The sequence below is a fragment of the Diadema antillarum genome, unplaced genomic scaffold (genome assembly GCF_040938485.1).
Source record: "Diadema antillarum isolate AM-2024a unplaced genomic scaffold, OU_Dant_1.0 seq00000383_RagTag, whole genome shotgun sequence".
Lineage (NCBI taxonomy): Eukaryota > Metazoa > Echinodermata > Echinoidea > Diadematoida > Diadematidae > Diadema > Diadema antillarum.
In genome coordinates this window covers 374,243-402,101 of record NW_027271381.1, presented here as the reverse complement: position 1 = coordinate 402,101, position 27,859 = coordinate 374,243, and the positions used below count along the sequence as shown (strand labels likewise).

The window sequence follows — 27,859 nt, the reverse complement described above, 5'->3', positions numbered from 1 at the left end:
AATCTATTCTTTCGTTGAATTTAAGTTTTAATCTTTCAGAGCTCTTTCATCAGTTTTAGTTAACAAAACTCAGACCAACATTTTAAAGACACTCGTCAAAAAAAGCAAACAAACAAACAAACAAACAAACTAATACAATTGTGCTTTGCCCATGACATGTCCATGCTTTTCAATCAGTCAGCTGTGAAAACAATTTTCAATATTTTTGGGATGCTGCGTTCTCACTCCTAGGCTTGTTTTGCAAACCCTGACCAATATGTACATGTACCAGTGCCGTGGTACCAGCAATGTCCGAAATAGCAACTGCAATAGCAACAGCCATGGCTGTGAAAGAACATTTTATGGTGGTTTAAAAAAAAAAAGTCTGAAAGAGAAGACTAAATGGACTGATGTTTGGCGTGGCTGTTGCATGGTTAGTGTAATAGGGGTTTGTGATTGTCAATACAAATTAGACTGCACGCCTCTCTGTTGTCTCTATTGGACTAATGCAGTCATACTGTGCAGTCAAGTCTTGAAGTTTGCCCTTGGAAAGCTGTGTTTGTTTTGTTTTTCTTCATCTAGGGAGAAAATATGATGGAAGAGGCTGATTATGTGCCCACAGAGAGCAGCAGTACATGGTTACAATATGGACTGTGTTTCAAATATCTAATAGTTGCATAAATACACAAATAAAACATATTTATCTTTGACATCTGCAAAAGATGATCAGAAGACATACAGTGTATGGCTATCTGATGAGAGATAACTATAGCTAGAAAGTCTAGGTTTTACTAGTATGAGTTTCAATCCAATGCTGTAATTAAGTTACATCTTGTATTAAAATGAAAATGAGCAAAGAAAATGGGATTCCTTCGAGATTTGAACCTACACTTGTAGGACCTTTGGATTGCTAGATCGGTGCTCTTACCAACTGAGAGATATAAAGCCCTTGTATGATATTTGTCCTAGAAACCTCTTAATTCTCAACGCTTGTGTGGTCATAAGCTTTAATACATAAACCTGACCATCAACTCCAAAGGATAGAAATCAACTTGGGGATAAATAAGATGGATCACCGAAGTGATGCAGCTTTTTTTAATATACAAATATTTATTCATATGTCTATTTTTTTTTCCTTTTTTTAAAAATGATTGTTCAAAGTACATCTGTGGGGCAGTGTCAGGGTATGACCTTCACTTCCCTGTCTCTTGGTTTGACCTGAGAAGAGTGCTGGCTAGATTTGACATCCTCCAGAAGCATTTTTAGCATCTCAGCTGCCCGCGATACAAGGCACTAAGTCCATTTATATTAGCATTATGAGATGCAGCTGCCATTTACAAGATTTTTATATAAGTCTGTTACGAAACTAGATGCATCTCCGAAGCTGAACCATGAATCTAGTCGAACTGGAGCTACTGTCAGCTCTAGGTAAACTGGCTTTATGATGTACGTAAACCAGGTGATTTAGTTCTTGCCATTGACGGGTATAATAGTTCTCAGCGGCAGGTGTAGCTTTTCAAATCTCTTGAGTGTGTTTACAGCCCTGCAGTATAAGGGGAGCCATTCTTGGTAGCATCTCTCAGATGTCTCGCATTCTTCTTTGCAGCTCTTCCACATGTACAGAACAGGGCAAGCTATAAAAGCTCTGTTTGTTTTGGTCACCAGCATGTGTGTGTTTGCATATGTGATACCATGACAATATTTGGAATGAGTGGGACTGAGGGATGATTGTATGTCTTTCCGTCTCTCTCTCTCTCTCTCTCTCTCTCTTTCTTTCTTGCTTTGCTGATGGTCCCAGACCACTATAACTTCTCTGTAATGAATGATGTAAAAGGACTACAAATCAAGTCACCGAAGAATTTTTAAGAAGAAAAAAAGATTGATTCTAATGAAAATGTGCTACTTAGTATGCGTGTAGTGATGGTTAGAGAAATGGTTCGAGAAATGTTTCTAGCGTTCTGTGTGTTAATTCCCAACCTTTTTTCTACATACAGTGTATCAGTCATGCTATGATTGAAATCTGAAGCTGTCATAACAGTCTTCTATCTCTTTATTCTTCTCATATCTGCCAGGATTCTATATGTGCCTTAACTACAGACTGCGGGATCCCAGCACTCAGGAAGAGCAAGAATGTGGACAACTTCCTCACAAGATGTGAGTATGTGGGACTAAGTACTATCCCAGCTCTGACCCACTTCTAACCAGGTCACCTTTGAGTTTCTACTTTTTTTTTTTCTTTCTTTTTATATTCTTTCTGTGTGTTTAGCTGTCTTTCTTGTGCTTCTTCTCTTTCTGTCATACTTTTTTTCTTTTCCTCTTTACTCCTTTCTTTCTTCTTATCCTTCTCTTCTTTGTATTTTTCTTCCTGTCTGTCTATCATTCTGTTTGTCTTTCATGTACATTGCATGTTATTACTCTAGAGTGCATTGCCTATGATATTGGATAATACATCAGAGGCGTATGAACAGAGGAATCGTGGCTCAGTGGGTAAGACCATGGACTCTTGGCCCCAAGGTCCTTGGTTCCAGTCCACTGGCAGGAGAGGCGCTCTATCCTCATCGGTTACCCGCATAGTGGTATTTGATTGTGTGCTCAGTGGCCATGTGTAAGAAATCTTTTCACTTAATATGAAGGATTGTGTCTCTTTCATTGCACCTGTTACCTGTAATGGTATCATATTGGTTTCAGAGATGGTTTGGATGCTAATTGACTCTGTACTTAGATGTGGAGTCTAGTCTTGTGGTATCAACAGGCATTTACAATTTGCGTTATGTTATGTGATATGTCAGTATTTGATAGAAAACAGTAGTAGTGTGTTTTGAAGTGAACAGAATTGGTTTTGATTTCACATTTTGGATGAATACCCTGGGTAAACAGTTTTATTGACCTTGAGTGAGTCTTGTACAACATCCCATACAGATAGGTCCAGTTCTTTGTTCTAAAAATTGTCCTTGTGACTGATGCAAAGGACTGATCTATACTGTCCAGGATATTGCTATCACAGATTGACATGTGTATTCTGGAGTATTGCCAACACACTCTTGAGAACAGCACAGCTGACATTTGGGATGCAAGCTTTGTTGTCAAAAACAAAATCAGGGACGGAAACCCAGTGTCATTGGAAGTGTATTACAATGAGGAATTACTAAAGAATGCTATGCATAGTTTGTTGTTCATGTTCTAAATCAAACACTACTGTAAAAGTGGAGATTTTTGCGCGACTAATTTTTCACGCTTGACCCGGTAAGAAGAGTTTCGCGTGTTTTTAATTCCGCGGAATCAAGACAGGACATACTGGAACATATGGCAAGCAAAAATAATTGCGTGCTTTTATTTTCGCTTTAGTTTCTGGGTGCGTGAAATGCACGAAAATTTGAACACTGCAAAAATTTCCACTTCTACAGTATCTGCTTCTTCATATACAATGCAAGTAACTCAAGAGTAGCATACAGTTCATGCTTTAATGGTTACGGTCTTTCACATAAGTAGATTTCGCAAACTAAGAGTCACCCCCTCCCTCTTATAAAGTGAGAGATTTACGTATACATAGAATTAATTCTGCTGCTGATATTCCTGTGCAAAGCGCAGACTTGAAAATTATTTTTTGCCATTGTATGTAAAGCTAACAAAAACAAACATAAAATAACCCAAACAAATAGATGGATAAATGAATAGCAGTAAATTAGTGTAAAATGTTTTTATGATACCACCCTTATATTTGTGGGATGGATGTGATATATATATACACTTGGAGATATTGATGATGTCAGTTATATCTGACTTTGCGCAAATTCAATGAATTTAACCAATTTTAGTGTAATCTCTCTTCAATGTAATATACACAGTAAGGTTCAGAGTTGCCAATTTTAGCAAGGCATGATGATCATTGTTGAGCCAGCATTACCCCTGAACTTGCTATGTTAATGCCCATCTGGTTCTCATTTGTAGATATGACAGCATTTCTTTTTCAGAATGTTAATTTTTAAGAACTTTTTTTTTATTGCAAACTTGTAATGATAATGACAATGAAATGTCTACCAGTTACTGCTAATGAATCAAATATGCCAACTCGTCCGCAGTCAAAAAGATTGGAATCATTAATTTTTTAATTGTGCAGTGCTCCGACAACTTACGGCTACATGTGATAGTAGATTTTAGCAATTTGATTGTACATGTCAAAATGTAATGAATGTTCAAAATATGCCTTAAACATGAGGGGGTGATGGTATTAATTTTGATGACAGAAATCCATGACAATTTGAGTAAGTGTGAATGCACCCAATGTCACTCTATATATGTGTGACCTCCATTCTAGGATCCCATCCCCACTCACAACTCCCCCTTCCCACTAATGCCGTGTGGTGATTTAAGAGGGCATATATACACTGTAGCAGCTCTACAAATAGGGCAGAGAAGAATGCTTGAACTTTGCACTGGGATCGTATGCTATGTGTCCATCTGGAGGAGAGATGAAAGAAGTCCACATCTTAAGAAGATGACCATTGACCAGGAGGCTTTGGTCAGCCAAATCAAGATTTTTATTTTTTTTTTATATTTTTTTCTTGCTCCCAGAGAGAAGAATGGAAATGTATGTATTTCAGGGAAGGATGCAGTCCTAATATAATTTCTTTTTTTTTTTAATGTGCTGTTATTGTCACAATATCAGTGCATGTATGTTTTGAAGATTGTTTTCCATCATATGTATTTTCTGTCAATTTTGTCTGTGTAACACTCTTTGTTCTGTGTGTTAGTCATGTTTGAGACCCATCAAGTGAAGATGTTTTACATTTTTGTTTGTTCCAAAGCAAGCATTTGAATTGTATGGATGAGATAACATTTAATTCATAAATAAGGAAATAACTTGACAGCTTTGAATGTTAGTTTTTTGACATTCTTTTCATATGAATAGTTGTGTAAATAAAAAAAGATACTGTTTTTTGAGAAACTTGACAATAGAGCTCTGTTTTCTAATTGCAGAAATGTATGCATGACATTTTCTTTTTTTTAAAGCAATTAAAGCAATACTCTCTGCATCTCATATTGAACTGTGTTCTGTTTAATGGCCAAACAGATTTTTTTTTTCAGGCTGGAAAAAACAAAACAAATATAAGTAAGAATGCTCAGAAACCCAGTCAATGCCAACGTGCAATAAATGTCTGTGTTTCTCACCATTCTGAATGCCAATTCATGTCTTTCATAGCTGTTGAATTCATTAATAGCATCCTCCAATACAAAGGGATCAATATGGCTGTCAGCAATTTATTGGCTGGAAATTCCACTCAGCAATTACCACAAAAATTTCAATGAATCTTCCAGTCCATTTGCTAGTCTATGTCATAGACTTTTTTTTTTTCAGTCAACCTGTTTTATTTTAGATGTGATGTGTGAAGCAAACTTTAACTAGAATCATGTCTGAATTCTGTTTCAAAAGTGATATCTAATAGTAAAAAGTAGGTTTTCTTCTCTTCTATGGGAGAAAGAAATTCAAAAGTTTCATGCTTTTTCTATTAAAGAAGAATAGTTCAGAGCCAGAAGCATGGCTACGGATGCCCAAATACCAAAGGTGGAAATGTATTGCCAGTGCAGCAAGTCTAACAGATGAATCTTGTGGATAGGATCTTTGTATTCCACACAGAAAAAAAAAGAATGGGCCTTCGAGTGGAAACGATTGTGGAATTAACACTTGAAACAAATACATGTAGAGAATCCCAGAATAAAACATACATGTATTGAATACAATGCAAAATGGGCGTACACTCTATAGATATTGGATGCTTGGGTAGAACACACACTTTGTCACTTCCTTGTTCTATCACTGTAATAAACTGTAGTACTAATGAAACACACATGGTACATGTAGAGAGGGCATTGAACGCCAAGCAGTTTTACATGTAAGACGAATGATTATGTTTGTGATAATCAGGGCTCTACACTTGTGTGAAAATATTTCGGAAGGTAAACAGTGACAGTGTTGGTAAATTCCCATTACTTTCGTGTGGGCTTTCATATAATATACTGTAGTCATCCCACCTTACATACCAAGGAACATAATAGCAATAATAATGTTTAATGTAAATGTGTTGTTATTTCTCTGAGCTGTTGAATTTATATAAAATTACATTTTAATACTTGGAATCATTTGACAAACAATATTTGTTGCTTTGTCAGGCAAACCTCAGTGCAGGCTTTCTATTCGTTGTAAACATTCTGTATCATACATGTATGTACATGTATGCAGTCATGAAATTTTAGTATGTGTAGCAAAGCAATATATACATGTAAGTGTGGCAGCATCTGACAGAACCCCCCCCCCCAAAAAAAAAAAAAAAGTTCAAAAGATAACATAACAAAACAAAACAAAAACAATTGAGTTTTGCTGTTTAAAGAGATGATAGACAGAAACAGGCCAGTTGTGACCGCCATTATATATCAGTGATAGTTGCATTACCTATTACTGCAAATGCCGTAAGATTTTATTTTTCTGATTACATCATTATCTTGTAGCCATATGCCCAATAGACTGGTCTGCTAACCAACATTCAATGTATTCAATATAATTATACTCATATGTTGGGGATGCAGTAATAAGCAATTCCAGTACCAATATATTCTCAATCTATTTCAATCAGTTGTTGCTATGTCAGGCAAATCTCAACTAACCTAACTGCTTTCCAAGTACAACTGTGTGTCATGAATGTATGTACATGTATCTTGCATTCAACTACAGTATCCCATATGCAAACTGGTCTATTGCTACTTTGAAAGTCTACCTTTTTTTGTGTGCCTACAATTATGTTATTGTTCAAAGGTGCAAGTGCCAAATCAGATATCATGTTGATTTGCAGTCGTGACATAGATGTTGTCAAATATTGTATGTATATTCACCTTTCTTTTTGGTATCTAGCAAAGTTGCAAAATTTTTATAATGCATCAAATGAAAAGAAGACTTTCTGGATATATCATTTACCAAACATACATGATATGTATTTAGGATATTGTACGTGAGTAAGGGCACGGTCAGCTCCTATAGATAAATACAGTACTATCTTTAGGACTTTCTGCTATCTGAGAAATGATATTCAAGTATTCAAAGAGCAATTTCATTTTCTTCTTTCATCTTTCCATGCTTTGCTTTTGTGGGTTTTATTTTCTATAACCACAGGAGTTGAATTACATGTGGCTGTTACGTTGCTTACGTGTGAAACAAGCAGCCACTGATGGGTATCTCTTTGGGGTTAATTCTGCCACATTAGAAGGATGCAGTCTATGGATACTGATTAATGTAGAATACTACATAGGCAGTTGATGTGATCTGATTGACTCTGATTCCAACCTTTGCTTTTTAATTCAATGTGAAAATCAAAGAGAATTAAGTCAAATTGTTTGATAGCTACAATGATGTACAGTTGTAGCAATTATTGTGTCCGTTTAAAGAGTAGAGGCCATTTCAACTGAATTATCGACAGAACAAGGATGATTTCTACACTTGTACAGTATGTCTTCTTCATGTGCAGTGAAAAAATGCATGGGGTGACCGCCTCATCTTTACTTTGTATTATTATATCACATATCACACATTTCATGTGAGACCTATGTCATTTGTTTATGAAAACCATATTAAGCAAATGAAATTCCCTAGTTTTTTATGTTTGGTCCAGTTTCTGTCGATCTGACTTTAATCTACATTCTAAAGTCAACTTGAATACAGAAATATCTTTTTCCCCAAGGCTGAATAATTAAAGGCTTCTATACTTCAGATGCATACATGGGGACATTTCCGTTTGTAACCATTCTCAGTTTTGTGTGTTGTGGAAGAGAAAACAGCATTGATTCAACCAGCCAACGGGATATGTATGAGATAAAATTCAAGGTGACATGAATCAATAGACATTCGGGAGGATTGTATGGCCCATCGTTAGATCGTTAAGATTTCCTTTTGTTTCGGGCAGCGCTCCAGTTTCCAGGAATAACGTGTCCGAAATGGAAAGTTGGCCTGTGCTGCACAGATGAGTCACCTTTTCAGTGAGAGGCATGGCAAAGCCATTCAGTGTAGTAAAGTAAACAGGGTGACTGAACAGATTTTGGACAATTATGCAGTCCTGAGATATCACATGGATAGGAAATGGGTGGGAAGGGGTGTGTGGGTAAGAATAGAGATGTTAAAGACAGCTACATGTATGTACTTACACATACATATTTAGATGTGCATACATTGATATGTACATGTATGCATATATATATATATATATATATATATATATAGAGAGAGAGAGAGAGAGAGAGAGAGAGAGAGAGGCCTATATGTACATATACACATATGATACATCGAGGAGAGAGGAGATTATATTACTGCCAACAAAAGTAATTTTTATATACTTCTCTTTAAAGGCATAATTTACCATTTGCAGATGAAATAAAAACCCAGCATTAGTGCTTCAGAATATTTCTAAAATGTGAGTTAGGGATAGAACCAACCAAATGTAAAAATTTGAACCAGTATAATGGATGTTAAGTATTGTTAGATATACAAAATGTGAACAATAGTTATAATAAAAATGTTTCCAGACTAAACCGTCTACAGTTATGGTTTCATTAGAAAAAGAGTAATATCTCCTTATATTTTAGGCTTTATTGCAAACATTTTATATGGTAGGATGTTTTGTGATGCAACAGACCTACACATATGCATCAAAAGTGATATCTTGAATATTTTTTAAATCACTGAGCTCTCCCAAAGGTAAACAGGACCTTTAACTGGAGCAGGTACAGCTTAACTTTTTCTTAACGTGGAATATACGAGGTACGGTGATGTGGATATTTTTTTTGTAAATGTCTTGCCTGACTGAACTAGAATGAACCGTATGTAACAAAATAATAACAAGGAAATATGTGGCAGTATTGTACTTTTACTTGAATATATCGTCATCTGCAAAATTATGAAGAAGTGGGACTCACTTTAACTTGCTGAGTGTGAGTAGTCCATTGAGTGAACGTTTTTACTTTCACAGGATGTCTCTTCTCTTGTAGCAGACAACTGAAGTACATGAAGTGATTTGTAGTCTAAGCATACATGTAATTATGTGTAGAATTCTTGTTCATAAAGCCTGTCTGTGGTACGGTGAATCATAGTCACCAACGGTGGGATACTGTAAAAATGGAAATTTTCGCGGTGTTGAAATTTGCGCACATTTCGCACACCCAGAAGCTAGTGCAAAAATTAAAGCATGCAAATATTTTTGCATGCCATATATTCCAGTACTTGATGTCTTGATTCCGTTGAATTCAAAACATGCGAAGCTCTTCTTACACGGCCAAGCACGAAAAATTAGTCATGCGAAAATATCCACTTTTACAGTAGACCTGCTTTTGGTCCATTCAAACATATTTCAGCTACATTTCCTGTCACGCAATCAAATAATTTAGTCAAGTTACATTTTGTTTTTGTTATAATCATTTTCACATTTTTTCCTTGTGAGTGCAGAGATCTAGTACAAAATGTCATCGCATCCTTCTTTTTTATACCCCCGCCAAACGAAGTTTGAAGGGGGTATATAGGAATCAGCGGACGGTCGGGCGGTCGGTCGGGCGGTCGGGCGGTCGGTCGGGCGGTCGGGCGGTCGGGCGGTCGGGCGGTCGGTCCGTTGCAAATCTTGCGTCGCGAACTACTTCCTCAGTTTTCAACCGATTCCCATAAAACTTGGCACAGATGTGTGCCTTGGGTTGTAGATGTGCAAGACGTATTTTTTGACAGTACCCAAAAGTACGTTGCCATGGTAACGGCATATTATGGGCAAAAATGGGTACAAATCTTGCGTCGCGAACTCCTCCCACAGTTTTTGATCAATTTTTATGAAATTAGGTACAGATGTTCATCTGAATATGTTAATGTGCAAGACACATATTTCCGCAGTGGCAAAAAGTGCGTTGCCATGGTAACGGCATGTTATTGGTAAAATATAGGGCAAAATGCTTCATGGCAAAACTGCTTCATCAGTGTTCTTCCAATTCTCATGGAATTCATATTGAATGTTTGTCTTAGGATATAGGTCACCATGACACATTTCTTGACAGTGACAAAAAGTATGTTGCCATGGTAACAGCTCACATATTATGAGCCAAAATGATGGAAAATTTTGTGTTGCAAACTACTTCCTCAGTTTTTGCCCAATTTCCATGAAACTTGGTACAGATGTGTGCCTTTGGTTGTAAATGTGCAGACGCATTTTTCGACAGTACCCAAAAGTACGTTGCCATGGTAACGGCATATTAATGGCAGAAGATCAAGGAAAGATCTTGCGGATTTAACTACTTCCTCAGTTTTTTTACCAAAGCTTATGAAATGTTGTTTCGACCAAAGCTTATGAAATGTTGTTTGGGGGGGGGGGGGGGGGGGTATAACTAGTCGCTGTAGCGACATTTCTAGTTTTTTCCTAGAGAGAGAGATCCTTACACACTGATTGGAACTTTTTCTCTGCCTATTCTGCTTCCTCTAAATTCTCCTCAGTAAATGACACAATTTGACATAAATTGTGAATGCCTTCAGGTGTCATTAGATTTCCCTACCACCTTTTGTATTCCGTATTCAGATATCTAAGTCAAAGAAAGATGATTAATTTCTATGTCCTCGCCTCAGTTTTGTTGTCGACTTCACAAGCAAGACCTTTTGGAATTGAGTTTGATTTTCTGGCTCCCATGTAATGAATCAGTCATTAGGAAACGGGAGCCACAAGTAAATCAAGGAGACAAGACGGGCTTCATAAACACACAGTCGGAAAAAAGAATGATGAAAAATTGATCAAGATGATCCGACTGTCGTGGAAGATTGAGTGCCAAAATTATATCTAGATTGGTTCGTTATTTCTAGTGCTTTATAATGTTTGTTTCCACCTTTCCCACCAGATGAGCAGCCATCTCCAAATTTTATCCCCTTCCTTACCCCTCACCTTTTTTTCTTTTTATCTCTGTTGAGATAAATTACTCTTGTTCCATCTTCAAAATGTCACAAAAGAAAGTCTATTGTGATGTCATGATCCATGACAATAAACCAGTCTTTTTTTTTTTTATACGCAGCTCAGGCAGATTGTTGTCACCTGCTATCCTTCTTGAAAACTGTGTATTTTTTTTTTTTTTTTTGAATGCTCTGTATTTTTTCTCTCTTGCTAGTTTTCACACTCCATATGTGAGTGACAGTTCTTAATCATTATTGTGATCTCTGTTTTAGGGATCTAAATGTGGAAGAGAATCTCGTTATAAAGTGCAATTTTTTTTCTCTCATTTCATAGGTTGTTTTGCTTTAAAAGGAGGAATACGTGTAATTCATGATTTGCCTACGTATTAACAGCCTATGTTTCTGTACTCTTCACCAGTCTCCTCACGTGCTACTAATATACTTCCTTTGCCAATGGACGTGGATGCTCTGGTTCTGTTTTGGAATTTATAAATGTGAATTTTGTTCTCCCTTTTCCAATTTGTACCTTTCTGCAGATGAACCAAACTCTGGAGAGATCAAGAAGAACCGTCTGTCTATCCATGACTTTCAGATGATTAAGGTCATCGGAAGGGGTGCCTTTGGCGAAGTCAAAGTGGTGAGGAAGGATAGTAGGAGTAGTGAGGGGGGACTATCTCTCTCCCTCTCGCCTCCCTGGTAGGAGGGGCGGGGGGGGGGGGGGCGGTGGTGGAGTGATCTGTCACTTGAAATAGGGTGGGGCAAAGAAATGATACAAGGTGGTCTATTTCATGGTGTGTCAGTTGAAAATCATTTGAGTAACTCTATGGCTGAATTACTTGTGATCTTTGATGCAGTCAGTTATACCAACACTGCAGTGTTCCACACATGCTTAATGTGATATGAAGTCACCATAGCACAATGAATTCAATAGATAAATATGATATACCTTTTACGGCATACTAAAGAATAACAAAAAGACCTTCAATCAATAGACATTGTGAAACTATATGATTATCTCTTTAAGTTCATTAGATCTTTTAAGTTATAGCCATTAGGTAAGACAGCATTGTTTAAAAGTCCATTTGATGGATGCTATATATACATGTATCAGCATCGATGTCACATGATAAGAGGATGTGGCCAAGGAGAAGAGAATTTAATGGCTGTAGGAGTGTCTTTAGTGCTTTCATAGTGGATTGCTGTACATGGGCAGGGGAGGGGGAAGCATGGGTGTTAACTCTCTTATTGCCACCAATGACCTGTTTTTACACAATGTCAATGGTATGTTGTTTTGTTGATCTTGAAAGGGTTATAGAGAAATGAGTCAAAAGTTGTTTAAAACCATCAAATCATGCGAATTTTTTGGTTCAAAAATTATCATCTTGTCATCATTGGCACCTGTGATCTTTACTGCATATTGTGTATTCTTTTTTAAAAGATTAGACGAAACTGCTTAACTTTCTTCAATGTAAACATAGTAATTATCAGAAAGAATTTGTCAAAAACTTGCCCATTTGTCCAAACTCCTGCATAGTTTTGTCATCGATCTGTACAGAAACAGGCTGACTGTTGTTTGGAACAATCAAGAGGATGACATCCAGTTTATTCTTGATGGTTTTGACAAGACAGTTTGAAGTAGTATTGTAATATAATAATAAGGTCTTATTATTTACCCAGGGTAGCCTCTTCAGTGTTGCCACTGCTCTACCAGAGGACCCTGCCATATGCCCAAGACCATGCGACCTGGGACTGCCAAAATATTTATAATGATTGTGGGATGGAACTACAACGATTTTGCATCTGCAAAATTCAGTATATGGATTATATTGATTCCAGAAAAATGGAAATTTCAAGTTTAAATCCAAATATGAATCAAAATATTGGAGTAAAAGATTTAGGCTGAAGAGCTTGGTTGGGAAGAAATGACTGAAACATAAGTTAAAGGGACTGTACAGTACTGGTTGAGGTCATTATTCAGCTTGTAATGTTTTCCGAGATATTTAGAAACAACTCTATGAAATGTTAAAGAGCATACAACACTAAGGGGAATCAAAGGTTTATTTGATGAAAATCGGTTTTGAAATGACTGAGATATAAAAACAATGTAAAACAAAGAGATCTAATAAAAGCCGTGGCCTGTCAATGTTATTAGGTTTGCCTTTTTGGATATCTTAGCCATTTCAAGGCCAATTTTCATCAAATAAACTTTGAATCCTTCTTGAAATTTTGTGCTCTTTCATATTTCATAAGAAGTTTCTCATTATCTCACAAAAAAAATGTTAAAAACTTGAATCCTCACCTCAACCAGTACTGTACAGTCCCTTTAAAAGAAAGGGAGGGATTGTTGGGTAGAAAAAGGGCTGATAGAGTGTTGATGTGAAAGGTCAGTGGGTGGGGCTCTGGTGGGGTAAGAAGCAACATGCAGGGTGTTCAGATGCAAAAAAATTTATACTAAAACGGTATAGCTATACGATGAATTTATATGTCTGAACGCTGACTAACGAAACAACATATGAAGAAACAAACTTTCAAACTAGGACTTGATAACGAATTAGCATTCCATCATGTCCATTATGCGTCTGAATGTACGGTGACCATAAAACGGTATGACTGGGTGGGGCTTATGGAAACGCGCACAAAATGTGACTCCATAGCCGTCACTTGTGGCGATGTCATGGCCATAACAACAAACTGCACATCTATACGACGTTTTCCAGAACGATTAAGATGAGCGTCAGAACGGTTGGTCAGCTATATGATGGTTCTTTATTCGTCGTTTCTTTATCAAGTTTTGGTAAAACTGGTTTGCGTCTGAACAGGGGGATGGTCTCAGGACTGGGACATGGATGGTGAAATTGAATGAGGGAAAGATTGATGGGATGCTGAAGAAGGAGTGGATGTAATAGTTAAAGGTCAGAGAGGGGGGGAGAGGCATGCAGGGGGGCTTTTAATTGCAAATGAGTTATATGTGAGTTGGGTCAAGTGAGAAAATGGTTGGCAGGAATGATGGTTGTAAAATGGGTCATTGAGAAGGGGGCACAGAGAAGGGAGGTAGCAAGGGAAAGGTTGTAGCTCAGGGGCATCCCTTAGATGTCTTTATGTGTTGCCAATTTGAGAAATGAATAAGTGAATGTATCTGCTTGTACAAAACTCAAAGATTTTCAGCGAGAAAAAAATAAACAAACCAAAATCAAACCATATCTACTTTAATACGAACATTTCAAGTGCTACAGCACTATGCCAAGGGAGGAGGTTATGTTTTCATCGGCGTTTGTAATTTGTTTCTTGGTTTGTTTGTCCGTGTGCAAAGTAACTCAAAAAGTAGAAAATGGATTTTGATGAAACTCATAGGAAAGGTTGAGAATGACACAAGGAAAAAGATGATTAAATTTTGTTAGTGATCCAGGAAGTTTTCTGGAGTTTATGAAGGATTTTCGATATTTTGGCAGGTGGGATCGATGAACTTGGGAGTTCAAGCTGTACATTTTTTGAGGTTTGCATATGCGCACCAAAGTGCGTGCTCTAGTTTCTGCTAGGGCAAGGTGCGCCGCGCAGCTGGAAGTTGATGACGTACCAAAAGGCTTGTGTATTGGGAAATTGGGCAATTTTTAGCATGCATACATATGGGTAGAAATCACTAATCTCTGTGGAAGATTAAGATCAGTGATGGAAAGGAGCTGCTTGGCGGAGGTCTGCGCTCTCAGAGTGCTTCTCTAGTTCATTCTGTTGTTAATTTTCTGAAGTGCCAAGTTCCACTTCCGACTTCTTCAAAGCTGTCAAGCTGTGATATTGCTCGTACATTTTCTCTGTGTGATATGAGACTGTGTATTACTGTATGACCAGTCAATATCCTGGCTGAACAACGAGGTTGATTTCATCAGTTTTCCCACAATGTACTGCCCACTTTGGATTTTTGCCAGCTTCTACTGGCATCACACCAAGTTGTGAATCCACCAAATTACGCACAGAGCTCTAGAGTTGAGGAACAATCTATGCCTGAAACAAAGATGTTTCCCAAATTATTTTCTTGCTCTCAAAAAAAAAAAAAAAAAATCACCTAGAACTTTATTTGGAACCTTAGTTAATGGATTTGCTTCAATCTTTTTATGTCCTTTGCAGGTCCGTGAAAAGTCGTCCAAGAAAGTGTATGCCATGAAATTACTGAGCAAGTTTGAAATGGTGAGTACATAGCATCCATCCATTGACAACTGAAATATAAAAAATTACAGTATATCCAATTTATCTTAATCCCGTTGAGGGTAAGCTGCTTTTGCTATAACACGCGTTTCCCATAGACACTTGTCCAAGTGTGCTCGGGACTTGTCTTCATCAAGTTGATGTACTTCTTTAGCAATTTCTTTATGGTCAGAATCCTGAAGTTACATTAGGTGTTTTGACATCAGCCCGATAAAAATCCAAGCTCGAGATATTTTTCGTAGAAAATAGTCAGCAAAATAGCACGCTATTTCGAAACATGGGGCTGATGTGAAAACGCCTATTGTCACAAATACCATTATTCCTATCATGACATAACTCATAATAGGGTAACAAATAATCTGTATGATGATAATGAAGTGTTTGAAATCCTTCTTTTTTAAACCACTAGATGATGATTATGTCCTTGACCTAGATTTTATTCTGAACTCTAAATATTAACCTTCTAACTATTTTGCCTGCGTAGCGGAAGTGAGGCATAGGTGTCACTTTTCCGTCATCCACGGCGGCAGAAGTGGCAGTAGCAGCAGCGGCGGCAGCGGCGTCGTCATCAACAATATGATGTACTCTCAATAAACTTTCCACAGCTTTGAGCTATGACCACCAAACTCTCACCACAGGTACATCATGTTCGGATGCCGGTCAGGTTTGAATATAGCCGTTTGACAGGGCCTCGTGGCTGAGGCTTGGAAAAGAGACTAACTGCAAGGGAACGAGTGAACGAGAGCCGGAGTGGCCCAGCCACGAGGCCTTTTGGAACCCGACATGAATTTCATATTTTGAATGTCGTTTCTCGTCGATTCTGCTACCAAAGAGGTAACGACCAATCAGCGACTGCATTGCTGGCAATGACGCCAGCATAGAATATGCATATGCATACATTGTCGTATGCATATTAGCGGCTTGCTTTTCCCGAGGCTGAGTAATCCAGCCTGCACTGCCTGCATTGCACGTGATTCATTACCATACCAACGGCGGATTGGCTCATGAATACATGAATAAATCACGCTCGCCTACATCGTGAAGCAGCAGAAAAAAAATCCCATCTCGCATTCACCCGTTTCTGGCAATGGTCAGTGTGGCGAGTTAGTCTCCTTTCTCAGCTGTGGGGCCTTGTCAAAAGGCTAGTTTGAATATATGGTTAAAGGCTGACAAGGTCAAAAGGTCAATGAACTTTCCCTGATTTTGTTGTGCTCTTAATAACTTTCAACATGTTTTAGCTACAATGTAACAATGACCATGAAACTCACACAACAGGTACATCACCAAAGATGCTGGTAAAGTTCAAATATTGATAGAGTCTGATAAGGTCAAAGGTCAAAAGGTCAATGAACTTACATTGAGAAACACCATGATCACAGATTGCTATATGCCAAGACATCGCTTGGCGTTTGCCTTGCTTTTGTAAGAGCAATTCAACTTGCATATGAAATCATTGCGATTCAAGAATTAATAACTGTCATACCCTGTTTGTGTTAATGAATGTGAAATTTCAGGGAGAGATATATTGCATACAAATACTAGGTAAGATGTGATACTGTATACACCACAGCAGCGAATCTAATTTTTCAGGAATCAGGACTGCCCAACAGTTTCATGAGGAGTTAAATTTGCACTCATGGAATACAGCAAGTGATCATTGCCTCGCCTGCATGGTGGAAGCAAGACCTGGGCGTCACATTTCCGTTCCGTCGTCATCGTTGTCGAAGTCATCAACAATTTCATGTATTGTCAATAACTTTCCACAGCTTTGAGCTATGACCACTAAACTCACACCACATGTACATAACCTATAAATGGTGGTCAAGTGTGAGTATAGTTGAAGTCCAACTATTTTAAAGATCAAAAGGTCAATGAACTTTCCTCGTTCCCGTCATTGATTGTGATTGACGGTGAGTTGTTAGCAATATTACGATAATTTCTTCATGCCGTTATCTATTTTTAGATCAAGAGGTCAGATTCAGCCTTCTACTGGGAGGAAAGAGACATCATGGCGCATGCTAACAGTGAATGGATCGTCCAGGTGAGTATCCCATCATGCATTGCATGTAGAGGTCAAGTGTCATTCAACTCAGTCTGTGATCAAAGTAGATGGCTCAGCAGAGCTTCTTCTCAGAGCTCTTGATCCTGTTTCACAAAAAGACTATCAAACTCTAATTAGAAACTTGGCTTGGTTGCAACATCCATGGCAAGATCCAGATATTCTATATTGCTGACTGAATGTTCTCATGATAGTTGTACATAACGCAAGACTTGAAAAAGGTGATAAGGGGGCGTTCACGCAAGAGACAAGTGTGAATTTTTAATAGAAATTTATATTCTCATCTTTCTTTAGCTAATGTTCTTTTTTCATCTCTGAATACATATTGTACTTTCTTTGAGAACTTGCTTTGCATGTAGTATTTTTCCAGTCACTCCGTATTACGAGTCTTCAATTGTGAGTGAATGAGTGTGTACGCATGAAGTTTGGGGGGTTATTTCTCACCCTTTCCAACCTCACTTTCTCCCAATGCGAGAGCATTTATTATATGGGCCTCCAATTACTTCCCGATTTGGTTGGTGCCCAGTCCCTGTGGAACAGGCCTAGCCAGAACACCTGTCAATGTGAATGGTGGGCACGTTTCGAGGGTTGTTTCCTATTAAAAGGGGGGGAAAGTCCCACAGGAGAAGGGAATCCTGTCATTTCTGATGACTTTAAGAGACCTAGCATGGCTCTTGGTGGCAGGTGTTCAGTTTTTTTCTTTTCTCTCTCTCTTTCCCTCTCTTTCTTGTCTGCAGAAGTGATTGCATGTGAGCATGTTCAAACGCTTTGCATATATATGAGTCATGCTCAAGAGCCATGGAAAAAGAGAAAGACAGACGGGGGGGGGGGGGGGGGGGGGGGCAAGACAGAAAATACATTAAATTCAGTAGAACTTGATATTCAATCAGCATGTCACTTTAGTTTGTTTTGTTTAATTGTTTGTTTGTTTGTTGTTTTTTTGTTGGCATTGCCATGATGCAACAGAACTTCAACAACTTCCATGAGGAGTGTATCCATGAATTGTGTTGCTCCCAAATGTGACTGATTGCTGGAGCGGGAATGACAAACACACCTGTTGATTAGAGCGATGGCTGGAAACTATTTTTCCAGAACTTCTCGCACATCTGTTGTCTCCATGCTGTCTTTTTTTTTTTTAATCTGTCGGCATACTACCAGCAACTGTCAAACTCAAACACTACACTCTTGTTTTGCTTGTGAGGTTGTGTATGAGTGTGTGTTTTGTGTTATCGTTTTTGTCCTATAAATCTTTCTTCATTTTTTTATTCAAATCTCAAATGTTGTCCTTTCTATAACAAATCGGGTACCAAACTAGAGATATTGCTGAAACAACTACTATGTATATGTTTCCACAGGTGCATGTACTTATCATCATACATGTGCTATGTAGCATCATGGAGGTAAAATCCACCTCCCTGGTGGTATAATGACTACATATGTTGGCTAACTATCTTCAGCTTTATCTCTTTCTCCTGCTGCTACTAGTACTAAGTGTACAGAACATCAGCACTTGTAACCAACTTCTATGACTGCAGAACTACAAGTGCACAGTAGGAAACATTGTGCTTTTCTAAAACCACCCTTTTTTTAATTACTGTTTTTATTTGTCTCTTTGCTTGTTTGTATGTTTTGCTGTTGACAATTGCTTCCTCAAGTATATATGTAGTCTTTTCCGTAGTCCTTTGTAGATGTTTAGCAGTTGCATACTTTCTTTCCCTTACCACTATTTATGCTTTGTTTTCTCACCATCAGTAACACATTTTTCACTAGTCATCTTCTTGTGTTTTCTTTGTTAATTTGTTTGGTTGTGTGTTTTTGCCTCTCTAGCTCCACTATGCCTTTCAGGATGAGAAATACCTGTACATGGTGATGGATTACATGCCAGGCGGTGATCTCGTCAACCTCATGAGCAACTATGAGATCCCAGAGAAGTGGGCAAGATTCTACACCGCGGAGGTTGTCTTGGCGTTGGATGCAATCCACTCTATGGGCTTCATACATCGGTAAGGCAAGCCTTCTCACATCACTTTGTGATGGCTATTGTTGTTAGGATTCATTTAATTCTATCTACACAGAGAGTACAGAATTCACAAATCGTAATACAAATTGTAAATGCATTGATTTTGTTGATTTAGGCAACATACATGTGTATGAGCTTGTAAAAGGTAACCTGTTGAGGACGAGTCCAGAGTATACTGAGGCAAGTGTGTATGGTAAATGCGTGTTGTAGCAAAATCAGGCCGTCTTCAATGGGTTAAAAGGTGTTTGTATTGCTCTGCTTTTAATTCATCGAATGTGATATTCAAGGTCAGTAATACAGTAGGTGATATGCAATGTTCTAGGCAAAAGGTGGCAACTGATTTACAAATATGCAATAAAGGGTTGCTACACCATTCTCATACTGCCTCCTCAGAAAAGGCATCACAACAAGTTTGCTGGACGTCTAATCATTGATGATTTTTGAGTGATTAAGTGATGACGTATTAGCTGCCATTCTTCAGATATCGCATCCATCTTGTGTCTACTTTTCAGGGATGTGAAACCAGACAACATGCTGCTGGACGGTACGGGCCATCTCAAGCTGGCTGACTTTGGGACGTGTATGAAGATGGAGAAGGTAAGATATGGTTGACTTGTCGAGTCCTGGCTGAACTCTGCTGCTGAAATGATCATCTTTTCATCAGCAAATTGGCAACTCTGAAATTTCACTGCAAATCTTGTATTGGGAAAAGATTAGATGGAACTAGTTGAAATCTGCACAAAATGAGAAAGAAATGAACAAAACTTTGCCACTTTAAGGGAGAATGTTCTGTAATGTTTTGCCAGATCAAGAATCCTACATATATGAATTTAGAAATTAATAGGTTTTTGAAAATTCTGCAATCAAAACATAAGTTTGGACTGAATAGATCAATACATTAGATATCATTGGTGGAATGGGATGTAAAACAGTACAATATTATGATGGTGATGGTAATAATGAAGATGAATATTAACATGGTGGTGATGATGATGATGATGATAATGATGGTGATGGTGGTGGTGGTGGTGGTGGTGATGATAATGATGGAAATGATGATGGTGAGGATGATGAGGATGATGAAGATGATGAGGATGATGAGGATGATGAGGATGATTATGGTGATGGTGATGATGATGATGATGATGATGATGATGATATGATGAAGATGATGGTGATAATGATAATGATGATGATAATGGTGATGATAATGCTGAAAATTATGATGATGATGATGGCAGTGATGGTGGTGATGGTGATGATGATGTAGGTGATTGCTATTCAGACAGTGACAAAGATAATGGTAATAATGAATTACCTCATGAACAATATGTTGTATCAATCTTAATATCCCGCCTCCTGTTAGGATGGGATGGTGAGGTCAGACACTGCTGTTGGAACTCCAGACTACATCTCACCTGAAGTACTCAAGTCCCAAGCAGGCAACGGTCACTATGGGCGGGAGTGTGACTGGTGGTCAGTGGGGGTCTTCATCTATGAAATGCTGGTTGGTGAGTGACCTGGACGTCATGTATTCCATATAAGATGTCTATCATTATTAATACACTGACAACAAACTTGGAGGTGTCAAGGTCCAGTGGAATGTGTGCTGTGTTTTCTATAAAGAGGTCTAGGGTTCAAGCTCTGTTCTTGTGTCCTTCAGCAGTATGCATGTTTGATCCACAGAACTCCTCTCCTATCTGGTGCACAAATTCATATCTGGTAGGAAGCTAGAGACTACATATACCAGATTTAGCAAAACTGTGCCCCAGAAAGTGGCATGGCAGCTGGCTAGGTCCGCAGGGAGTGGTGTGTTGGTGAACTTGTGTACAGGCTGATTGTAGCAGTACACCTCTCTGATCCACAAGTTGCTGTGTAAAAAATGTCTTTTGATGAGATGATGATTTTATCATTTAGTATAGGGGTGTTTTGATTTTTCTGCCAAAGTGCCAGTCATTTTTGTTCACCATCTATATCCAACCCATGATATTGGTACATGTGTTGTCGTAATACAGTGGCCAGTACTTGCAAGAAAACAAGCCATCATAATTGAATGAAAACTTTGTGGGAGTGACTACTCCTGTGACCGATTTCTTCAAAGTGTTGTTCTACGTGTCAATCTCTCTATAGGTGACACACCATTCTACGCCGACTCCCTCGTTGGAACATACAGCAAGATCATGGACCACAGGAACTCTCTCGCCTTCCCGGATGACATCAGTATCGGTGGACCAGCCAAAGATCTCATATGCAAATTCCTCACCGATAGGTAAGAGACTCGTTGCCTCCCACTTTTCAGTGCAATCAAGTCACCAAGGGGGTCTTTGATACTGTGGATAATACTGTGATGATGTGGATTGTTGAAAACCTGGGCCCTGTTTCATGAAGCTGTTCGTAAAGTTACGCACAACTTAACGAACAACTTAAGTATGACAAGCCAAGTGGATTTCCTGATTATTGTTAATTTCAATTGCTTACGTTGAAATTTGCAGATGATAATGATTATACCTTCATGTTGACTAATGTTTTGGTTAAAAGTGCATTTTTGCCCCAATGTAGATGAAATATTGAAGTACAGTTGTACTTTGTTAAAGGGGATGGCTAGTAACTGATCAGTGGAAATGCTGTTGGATGATTGTTCCAATTCTTGTGGGATACATTTAAGAGTACATTATATATCTATTGTTGTGTGAAAATTGTTTGCTTCAGAATGGTCTCATATTCAAGTAATGTGCAGTTTAATGTATCCAGGTTAGCATGCCTGTACAGTGACAGGGCATTACACTACACATTACTTGAATATGAGACCGTTCAGAAGCAAATAATTTTCACACAACAATCAATGTACTCTTAAATGAATCCCACAAGAATTGGAACAATCATCCCCCAGCATTCCCACTGATTCCCACTAATCAGTTACTAGCCATCCCCTTTAAAACAGTATGAAAAAAAAAATGGGCACACATATTGCCACTTCATATTCCAGTTGTTCGTAAAGTCATGCGTAACTTCATGAACAGCTTTATGAAACAGGGCCCAGGTAGTATGGGGACACCATGCAATGGGGGAGGCTGGCGCGACTCATACATATTCGGGAATCCATTAACAAATTGTGTACACACAGCTTTATCACTGCTCTCTATGTAAGTACACATGTGTACAGCTGAAGGATCTTGACTGGAGTCAAACGTTCCAGATGAGCGTACACTTGGATGCACATGTTCGCTGATGGACAGTTCTATTCTAGCACACCTGCACTAATTGTGGTTTTCAAGTGTACCCTGTTGGAGAGTGAATGACGATCCCGATTCAGTCGTGCCAACCTTCTCTCCCCATGCTATGAAGTCTTTGAGAGTTTAAAATTGTGAATCTAGCACCTTTTGTGTCTGTGTGCTCCTTGAAGCTGCCCTCGGGGTTCTCTTTCTTGGTGGAATACAGAAATATTTGGAATATTTTGATTCAGTCAAAATATTCCAAATATTTACTTTGTATACCTTTAACAGGTCCGTGCAGAATGGAAGCAAAATAAAACAAAAAGACCAAAGCAAGACAAGACTTTTTCACTTGCCTGAATTGATGTTTCGGCAAGAGTCCAATACATGTACAAACAAGTGCCCAATTATATTACATACCCCGACAGAGAGTTTTTGTTGTGCTGGGCATGTGGAGTCTGTAATCACCATTATGCCTTAGTCACCACTCCTGTCTGCTTTCATTACAGCACTTAAAATACACAAACTAGAAATAAAAGAGTCATGTGCTAAAAAGGTGGCTGTATGATCAGAGGAAAGTGTTGTTAGCGTGTTTTATTGGTGGTTGTGTGAATCACTGTGACATGCTGACATTGGTAGCGTGTTCATGTCATCATGTGAATGCATTTGAGCAAAAAATAAAATAAAATAAAATGGGGAAACGAACAAATGAGAACATATCTGCGTCCACGACAAACATGGGTTAGCTGTTCCAGACATGTTTCACAGATTAAGCAAGTTGGCTGATTTCAGGAGTGGGGTAAGGAGTAGTCTTCAAAGCCTTTGATGGATTAAAAAAAAAAGTTATTAAGGATGACTGCTGCCATCATCCAAACTCTTGTTAACCACACACACAACTGCTGTATTCATTAAGTTATCATCTGGTACAACGGTAACAGATCAGAAACCAGTTATGTTTAGTCCTATTCTTATTCCTTCTATTCTGTGAAATTCTGACAATCAATATATATGTCTCTATCTCTTTCTCTGTTTTTTTTTTCTCAACTCATAAAATCCTCAGTATTTAGTTAAGATTGAAGAAAAAAGTGTATTTGTGCGACTGTGTGGTTGTCCAAACAAACAGAATGTAATATTCTCTCCTCTTTTTTTTTTTTTTTTTTTTTTTTTTTTTGGGGGGGGGGGGGGTAGGGGATTCAGCATTCTTTATAATGTCAATAATCAAAACGTATGACCTGGAGCAGGGAGGAGACTCGAGGCATAGACAAAATACACAACAGACTTGTGTCAGGGTACCACACAGATAAATAGCAGAGATGCCAGCTGTTCCCTTTTTTGCAGTATTTTGTATGTTATTTGCCAAAAATACTGCAGGTTTCATGGTAAATGCTCTTTTCCCAATTTGTATTACTAGACATCACATCACTACTACAGTAAAGATATTGAAAAATACTGTTTTTCCACCAAAAAGTGTGCTTTTCCAGCCCCCAGAATACTGCAGTTCTGTTTACAAAGTTGGCATCCCTTTGATAGCATAAAAAGATATAAAATGATATCTAATGTACATTTACATTCAGTTAAGTTATTTCGCAGTAATCTTGGAAAGTAGCCTCATTAATTTATAGGGCACAGGAGAAAAGGGCAACACAATGGAGTGATGCTGAGGTGTTTGAGTCATAGTTGTCTCGGGTATGCCTGTGTCTTCTATCCTTTCTAACCCCCCCCCCCCCCAATTTCTTTCTGGGTAGCATCTTGACACTGCTGTTCTATTTTTAGCCAGTGTTTGGGCACAGCTGGGTCTATTCATGCTGATGTGAAAACAGTGTGACTGGCTAATGATGACTTTGCTTTGCCAGGTTCAGTCACAGGTCATCGTCAGTTGTTTTATTTTTTTTTTTTCACTCCTGTCTCCCAAGTTTCAAATCTGTCCTTGGTGGCCTGCAAGTGAAGGTTCTGTCAGACATCAGAATGACTAGAATGTCGTTCCTTGTGAAAAGTATTTGAAGATTTAAGGATTGAAAGCCCATGGAGGGCTTATTTGGAAGAAAAATAATGCCCAGTATATTTTCAAACACAAAATGTGTGAATGTGTATATGATCTGAACAGAAATCTTACATTTTGCATTCATACCAAATTGGGTACTAAGTATGCCATACATCTCTCTTATTTTCACAAATTTCACAAGTAAGGTGCTCTTTGCAAATTCAACAACACACAAAAGTATCAACTCTAATGGTGACATGAATGTGATGTTAACACGTACAGTTCTCTGTTCACTATTTTAATCCTTGATCGCAAATCTAATCACTCGCAAAATTGTCAAGTCCTGATTCTTGAAAAATTAGACTTGCTATAAATACTGTATACAGTAGGTGATTAAAAAAAAAAATATTGTAATTATGTTCTATTCCCATGGGGAGTGATTGCTAATGAGATGTGTATGACTGAGGCTTTGGTTTTTGCACACAAGACTGTGCGTGATTCAGAGGAATGTGTATCATGATTAAATATGGCCACATTTACGCTGAAAACTGGCAGTAGAGTGTTATGTGTCGTGTGAAATCTGTTACATTCAAGGTTGTGGGTGCTCTCTATACCTGGTCTTGGGATCAGAGAAACCAGTTATTTATCGTATGTCATTCGTGTGATAAAAGAAAAATGTATTGAAGGAAATGCTAAGGCTGATGGACTTGTGTAGCTCTTTGGAGAGAAAATGCATCTTTGTTTAATAGTAAGAAGCAAAGAATTACTATAACTGTTTGGAAGCACAGCTTGGTTCTTGTGGGTTTTTGTTACTAGCTGGCAATAACCTCTTGACACCCTTTAATTGGACGCAGCTGTGTTAGGAATATGACTCAAATATAATGAAAGTCTTTATGTTTATGTTTTATCTGTATCGTGTCATATGGACTTCATTCTCCCCATTTGGGACTTTTATTCATTCTTTAAAATCTTTTATGTGCACCAAATCAGTATTTTTTTCTTTCCAAAAATGTAGAAGAATGATGATCTGGTGCCTTTGATATTTGTGTTTATTTGTACCACAGTCTAACACACTATCCTCTTTTTCTTCTTCTTATATTTCATACAGGGAAACAAGATTAGGTAGACATGGAATAGATGAAATCAAGAGCCATAGGTTTTTCAGGAATGACATGTGGACGTATGACAATATACGGACCAGTAAGTACAACAGTTTTATGTTCTCTTTTCAATCTTTCCCAACTATGCAAATGACGTAGTGCTTCATTCATCATCAAGTGAATATGTATATGAATTTCACCATATATTTTTGCACCATATGCAGAACGTGTAATCTAATCATCTTTATGTGGTGGAGAGGGATTCTATTTCTCTCCGGATTTGTTTTGCTATTACATCAAAATTTAGTCAGACTCCTTACATCTTGATAAGTACACAGAAATCTTCATTCAACATTTTGTTGATTTTTGACCTTTGACTTCTTTGACCTTTGACCTTAATTTTTGACCTACATTTTGTTGTACATTTTGCTACAGAATGCTACTCCTTCGCCATTTCTAACCCGATTTTGATTCCGTTTGCTTTATGTGATGGCACTAGGTGAGCGCTTCAAAACTTCTACACAGAATTTTGACCTTTGACTTCTTTGACCTTTGACCTTGATTTTTGACCTATATTGTACATTTTGCTACAAAATGCTACTTCCGGCGGGGACATATATTACGCACCGCGTAATTTCTACTTTTCCTTGTCTCTAAACTTTCTCTTTGGTGTCTCACTGACTTTGATTTGTGATTATACAACACCTAAAGAGAATGTAGCTATCTGATTGGTCGATTGTTCATCACTTGTCACTCAGTTAAAAGTACCATCGCACGCTATGGCTGTCGGCCGTGTAATTTTGTTTGAGCAAAACTGGATAGCGCATGGCTGACATCACCAATTTCCATTGACTCCCATGTTAAACTCACGATTGAATTGAAGTTTTTGTCCCATTACACGGCTCTGATGTTACAGTAAACAAACATATGCTGCATGCACTCAGCAATTGCGAGCGGGCTTACAAACGCATACTTTTGTCACTCATTTTTGTGAAAAAACTTTAATTGATCAGTTTCGTATATGTACATACACGGCTGGCTGACTGTGCAGCTATTTATTCACCTTTCACTGAAAATGGTTGCTATTTCTGTGCTAAATTCAAGAATCTGTGTGGACCAGATCTATGTTGACGTCCGAGGTATTGTATAAAACAGTTAGTGCATGGTATTTACTCATGCAGTGGAACAAGATTTCGCGTTCGGTGAAAGATGAGGCACACGATTCAATTCGGCTTTGCTTCGTTGAATAGAGCGCCTCTATCTTACACCTCATGTGAAATCTTGTGCCATCGCACTCTTGACCATTCACTATTTGTATAATGTTGATAGTCCTGATACTGTTTTTCATTCCGTATCACAATCACTAAAACTTATGTGTTTCTTCCTCCTCCTACCCAGCTGTACCCCCTGTAGTACCAGAACTGAAACATGATGATGACACCAGCAACTTTGACGACATCGAAGCAGAGGATCACCCGGAGGAGAGCTTTCAGTTGCCCAAGACATTCGCCGGCAACAACCTGCCCTTCATTGGTTTCACCTTCAACAAGACAAACAGGTGGCCTATCGTCTTTTGTTCTGGTTTCATCTGGTATATTGATAGCACAGTCAGATTACAATAAGCCTAGTCAGTTAGGGTTCCACTTTGCCCATGAACAGAAAAAGGTCATTTGTATCAGCAAGGTGTGTTGGTTTTTAGATTCATTGGCCCAATTCATGAAGGTGGTACAATTGACACCATGGTTTAAACCATGGACAATTTGTATGGAACGCCAAGTGTCGCATGGCCTATTTCGTTATGAAATCAGTCATTTCGTAATGAAATGACCATTTCGTTAACGAAATGATCATTTCGTAACGATATAGGCCATGTGACACTCCATACAAATTGTCCATGGTTTAAACCATGGTTTCAATTGTACCACCTTCGTGAATTCGGGCCAATGAGATCAGCATCTGTGATGTAATGATTATTCAAGTAGTCCTTATGAATGGTGCCATCACATCCTCCTGACAGCGTAAGTGGTATTTGGCAATAGCAATGGAAAAAAATGTATAATGCATTCAGTGCAAAATAATGAAATGGATGCTTTCCCAAATGTTTCCATAATTGACAGACCATTTTGGTCACCTGGTCTACGCCAGTTCACCCTTTGTTTGAACATGATTGATGAATTCCATAAATTAATACATCAGACAAGATAATGCATTATGTTGCTTTGATAACAAGTAAAGGTGTCTCACCAACTGAGAAAAAAGAAAGGTTATATGTACCCAGTGCACATGAGCAACTTCAAATTCGCTTTAATATTCACCTAGCAGTCAGTAGCTCTGTGAACACATTGTGCACATGCCGTCTCAGA

The 27,859-nt window shown here is 38.2% G+C and overlaps 1 protein-coding gene across 1 annotated transcript in view; it reads left to right on the top strand.

The window, feature by feature from the left end:
* The window catches only part of LOC139731724 (rho-associated protein kinase 2-like), a 117,193-nt gene that overhangs the window by 50,419 nt on the left and 38,915 nt on the right, over positions 1-27,859 (top strand). Inside the window, exons 3-12 of the mRNA XM_071642604.1 lie at positions 2,052-2,133; positions 11,464-11,564; positions 15,047-15,106; positions 17,088-17,165; positions 19,011-19,186; positions 19,716-19,800; positions 20,570-20,714; positions 21,334-21,472; positions 25,505-25,596; positions 26,895-27,054. Coding sequence (XP_071498705.1) covers positions 2,052-2,133; positions 11,464-11,564; positions 15,047-15,106; positions 17,088-17,165; positions 19,011-19,186; positions 19,716-19,800; positions 20,570-20,714; positions 21,334-21,472; positions 25,505-25,596; positions 26,895-27,054 — 1,118 coding nt within the window. The remainder of the gene's footprint in view (positions 1-2,051; positions 2,134-11,463; positions 11,565-15,046; positions 15,107-17,087; positions 17,166-19,010; positions 19,187-19,715; positions 19,801-20,569; positions 20,715-21,333; positions 21,473-25,504; positions 25,597-26,894; positions 27,055-27,859) is intronic.